Raw genomic sequence first — 4,560 nt, 5'->3', positions numbered from 1 at the left:
ACGTGGCTTACAAAAGTCTTCGCAATCCCACAATGCAGTGATATTGCACAGGGTTTATTAGTATATAGTTATTAGCAATACCTTTCTTTTAAAAAAATTTTTTTTTTGTTTAAAATTATTTAACTATTTAAATTTAATTTTTATATACTTTATTGATTTTTTTAAACTCTTTAATTTAGATTTATGTATATGATAGCAGTTTTGTAATTTTTTAACCCCCCGTTTACTTAATCATTCTATACTTTAAAAAGGATTTCCCGCTCTACCCATGCAGTAAGATCTTAAACAGAAAGAGCGAGAACATCTTAACTGTTTACCATCAAAATTTATACCATCTTTCCATCGTGGTTTAGCCAAGTGGACGGCTCTTCCCACAATGTCAGCTGCCACAGAAGAATCATCTGCAGGAAATCAGCAAGGTCATAAAGAGGAAGGAAAAGAGGAAAATTCTAAGTTACCTGTTAAAATCATCGGTGAGATTTTTAAAACGTGCGTCTTAACTTTAATAACTTAAGTTGTGTATGTGTAACATACATAGTAGAATGAAGTAAATATGACATCCCTATTAATTTAAACAAGAAACATTTTCAACTGACTTTTTGAATAAAGTAAACTTAGTTTCAAGTTGTTTTGAAAAACTAATATCTAGCTTTTTAACTTAATAGTTTTAATATCTAATCAACCTAATTATTTGGTATAGCTGTAAACGTGAAAAGAAATAATCATAATATTTTTCACCACAATTTGTAGCTAAGCAAGCTACCATATTGTTACAGTAACAAACTAAAAATGTATATATAGGTTGTGTTTTGTACTTGGTTAATTAAATTAATTTAATCTAAATTTTCTGATAACTTTAACTTGGCTATAGCTAAACAAGTTTCTGGCACTGTTAAGTGGTTCAATGTCCGCAACGGCTATGGGTTCATCCATCGTAATGACACAAAAAATGACGTTTTTGTTCATCAAACAGCTATCATAAGGAACAATCCCAACAAGTACTTGCGTAGTGTTGGTGATGGTGAGACAGTTGAGTTTGATGTTGTTGAAGGTGTAAAAGGTCATGAAGCCATCAATGTGACAGGACCTAATGGTGAACCTGTGCAGGGTAGCAAATATGCACCCGATAAAAGACCAAGATATGGAGGTTATCGAAGGAGAGGTACCCGAGGGGGTTATCGTGGAAATAGAGGATATCGTCAAGGCAAATCTGAAGCTGCCGAAGAGAGAAGCGATAAAGAAAATGAGCCAGAAGATAAAGAATCTCCTTCAGAGCACAATGAGCAACCAAAAAGACAAGGTACAGTTAATTATCCTTTGATAGCATAGCTATATATTATTATTAGTAAAATTAGTAATAATTTACCTTTTAAATTATATCTTTGCTGCTGCTGCTTTCAGTAATATGTAAATAGAAATGGTAAAGTTTAGGATATTATCCTACTATTTTACTTCAGCATTAAAATGAGGCAATAAATTTAATAATATAAAATAGATAATATTGATATAATATCTTTAATAGGTTTTCATATGATTTTTGTTCTTTATGCTATTTTAGTTCTTTAAAATTTGGGAAACAGAATATATTGTGTTGTAAAAATGTCTAATTCAATTGGAGTGTCAAATGTGTATAGAAGTGACTAAATTATATCAAAAAATGGACAATTACATCATCATCTACTTAACTAAATAATTAATTGGTTCAACATTTGTAATGTAAATAGTCAAATCCGGAGATATTTGTGCTATTACTTTATTAGATTAAAATTAATCTGTAGAAAAATGCCTGATTGCATAGCCGCTTAAATGTATTTAAAGCAGCCCTTGATTATTATCCATATCAAATTACATTTTTTCTTGTTTAATTTCTGATAAATTTTCCTTAATTGGTTATTTTATTTGAAATAGTAAAAGATTTTTTACTCTGTGTAGTAAATACTATTCAATAAAAGTTTTAAAAAAGTAGAATTTGAAAATGTTTTACTTCAATAAGAAATACTGTTTAGAAAAATATTTATGAGATTTTAAATTGGTAGTTTTACTGTATTAAGTCCTTTGTGATATTCTACAAAACAAAATATTTATATTGATGTTGATCAAAAATTAGTCAACTTATTGGAGTGCATTAAACATTAATCTCTATTTTTTGATCTAGGATTTTCAAAATCTTTTGTTAGATTTTAGTAGAATTTTTACAATTTCTGATAAATTGTTTTTGTTTGCAATTTTCTGTTTTAATAAGTTATTTTAGGTATTTTAAACCAAAATTATTAATCTAAAACAGGCTTCAGAGGACGTGGTCGAGGAAGAGGAGGATATTATAGATATCGTCGCCGTCCTCAGCGTAGTGAAGGTTCTGGTAATGAGTATGCATCTCAGGATGAAGGTCATAAAGAAGGGGAGCGCAGTAAGGAGGGTGATCATAGTAAAGAAGGTGATCATGAAGAAGAAGGTGAACCAAGAGAAGAGGGTGCAAGAGGAGGAAAGCGACCCAGATGGTATCGAAGAAGACCCAGGTATTACCTTATTATGTTAAATATTTATTTTAAAGCACTTTAAAAGCAATAGTTTTCTATAATGAAAATTATTTTAATCTAGACGTCCACCACAAAGTTCTGGTGATGAAGCTGAACGACCTGACCGCCAAGAAGAAGAGCGAAGTAATCAACCTTTGAGAACTGATGATAAGCAGGCTGGAGATGGACAAAAGCGTGTAAGATCATCTAGGCGACCACGTTATCGAGGGCCACGCAAAGGAGACGGTAATAATGAGCAAAAAGCTCCAAGCGATAGAGAAGACACACAAAAAAGAGTTTATGTTGCAAAACCGGAAGCTTCAGAGGCTTAGATTTGTGTTAGTCTTTTGGAATTTAAATTCATGTATATAATTCTTAGAACACCACACTTTTAGTTCTAAATGTGGTTATATCATCTTATTTTAAATCGAAGTTTATCTATCCTGTGTAGTTGCTTGTTTTTCCAACTATTAGGATATTATTTTGTAGTTTTTCAATTAAGGGTCTTTGACTTGCGTTGTGTTACTACGTTTGATTAATAATCAATATAACTGCTATTACTGTTTTAATTGCCTCCCAAATTTACGTTCATTTGGATTTTGTCCTTGGTACCGTTATAGTAAATCTTGAAATTACAACATTGTTAACAGCAGTTTTAGTTGTTTCCAAAATTTACATTAGAAAAGACTTTAATTGCATGCATAGTTAAGTTTCTAACCTTCATTGATTATATGCTGTGTAAATTTGCATAAAAAGAGGGTCCCCTGTTAAACACGGTGAGTTTCTGGGGCCTCGTCGTGTGGCATATTTGTAAGCTAGCGATGAGTAGAAGAATTTTGATGAAACTGGAAGAGATAGCTTGGTAAGATTCGATATTGCATTTAAAAGTTTCTGTACTGTTCACAAATGAAAGTTCTGGTTTACATTATTTTCGCAACATTTGTGCTACATGTTAAAAATAATTTTGTCTGAGAGTCCGGGGAAAACTAAATGAGATCCAGGATGTTCTTCTCGATTGAAATATATTCCCGCTTTCTGGCACTTTCGGTTATAAACTGGTCTGCGTATCGTAAGTAGTATCTTTTTGCAATTTTGTGAATAATTCAATCTTTTAGTCTCATGCAATTGCAAAACAAACCAACGTAATTGTGATTACATTTAGGATATACTAGTCTGAATATTTTAAAGCGAGAATAGTTGCGGAGTGATTAATGAAATTAAAAATCATTTTACGACTAAACCTGTCTTAAAGTTATGCAAACCCTAAACGTTTTATCTAAAAGTTGTGTCTAGTTAAGACAATTTCAAACGATCTTAAAAACCTTTAAGGAAGCAGAGGAAATAACGGTTTTATAAGTGGAAATATCATTCACCGCACAAGAACAATGGATCGGATTTAGAGGCGGTGCAAGTTAAAATTATAGAATCAGCTGTGTAATATTTTTAAAAATGACACTTATGTTAATCAACTTGTCAGCTCAGACCAAATTCTTTTAACTGGTTTCAAAGTTTAGGTGGTCTAATTGTCGTGCAAAAGAAGTTGATATTATTGAAAACATTACTTTGTAATGATTGATGAAGGGTGTGTAATCATAAAGTAAATAAAAATGCGGTAAAAGCGCATTTAGTCAATAGCATATGAATTAGCTTATGTGTTGAAAAAACCAAAGCGTTATTGCTATTTTAAATAAATTTCATCGGTGCGTCTAACATTTTTATGCATTAATAGAACCATTCGCTTTGTCTACCAAAATGGGGGGTTAGAGTGGATAAGTACCATATCAGTTCGGCTGTAGTTCTCTAAGTTAGCAAGCCAAGGAGTGTGATGTTGTACTTTGAAGGGTCGGAGTACATTACGATAATTTAAAAACAACAAATTTGAAAATATCAATAAAATATAATATAGATTTGTCTTTTTTGTAACTTTTTGATATTTAATTTTCCTTTAAATATATAGACGTATATTTAGAATTATGGATTTTTAATCATTTGGTCTCAAGCATAACATTGTTTGCGCATATACTTTAGATTTTATAATACAAAA

The 4,560-nt window shown here is 31.2% G+C and overlaps 1 protein-coding gene across 1 annotated transcript; it reads left to right on the top strand.

Moving 5' to 3' along the window:
- The first annotated feature begins 242 nt into the window (after positions 1-242).
- On the top strand, positions 243-3,071 carry LOC145185095 (uncharacterized). The gene is made up of 4 exons (XM_080060864.2): positions 243-473; positions 872-1,300; positions 2,285-2,516; positions 2,599-3,071. Exons 1-4 carry the CDS (start codon positions 377-379, stop codon positions 2,846-2,848), a joined length of 1,008 nt encoding a protein of 335 aa, XP_079916990.2. The 5' UTR covers positions 243-376; the 3' UTR covers positions 2,849-3,071.
- The last annotated feature ends 1,489 nt before the right edge of the window (positions 3,072-4,560 follow it).

Source organism: Hydra viridissima, unplaced genomic scaffold (assembly GCF_058129835.1).
Source record: "Hydra viridissima isolate aposymbiotic clone 2 unplaced genomic scaffold, HvirCarnegie_v1 scaffold_9, whole genome shotgun sequence".
Lineage (NCBI taxonomy): Eukaryota > Metazoa > Cnidaria > Hydrozoa > Anthoathecata > Hydridae > Hydra > Hydra viridissima.
Note: the sequence above shows the minus strand (reverse complement) of the source record. Positions and strands in the feature narration are given on the sequence as shown.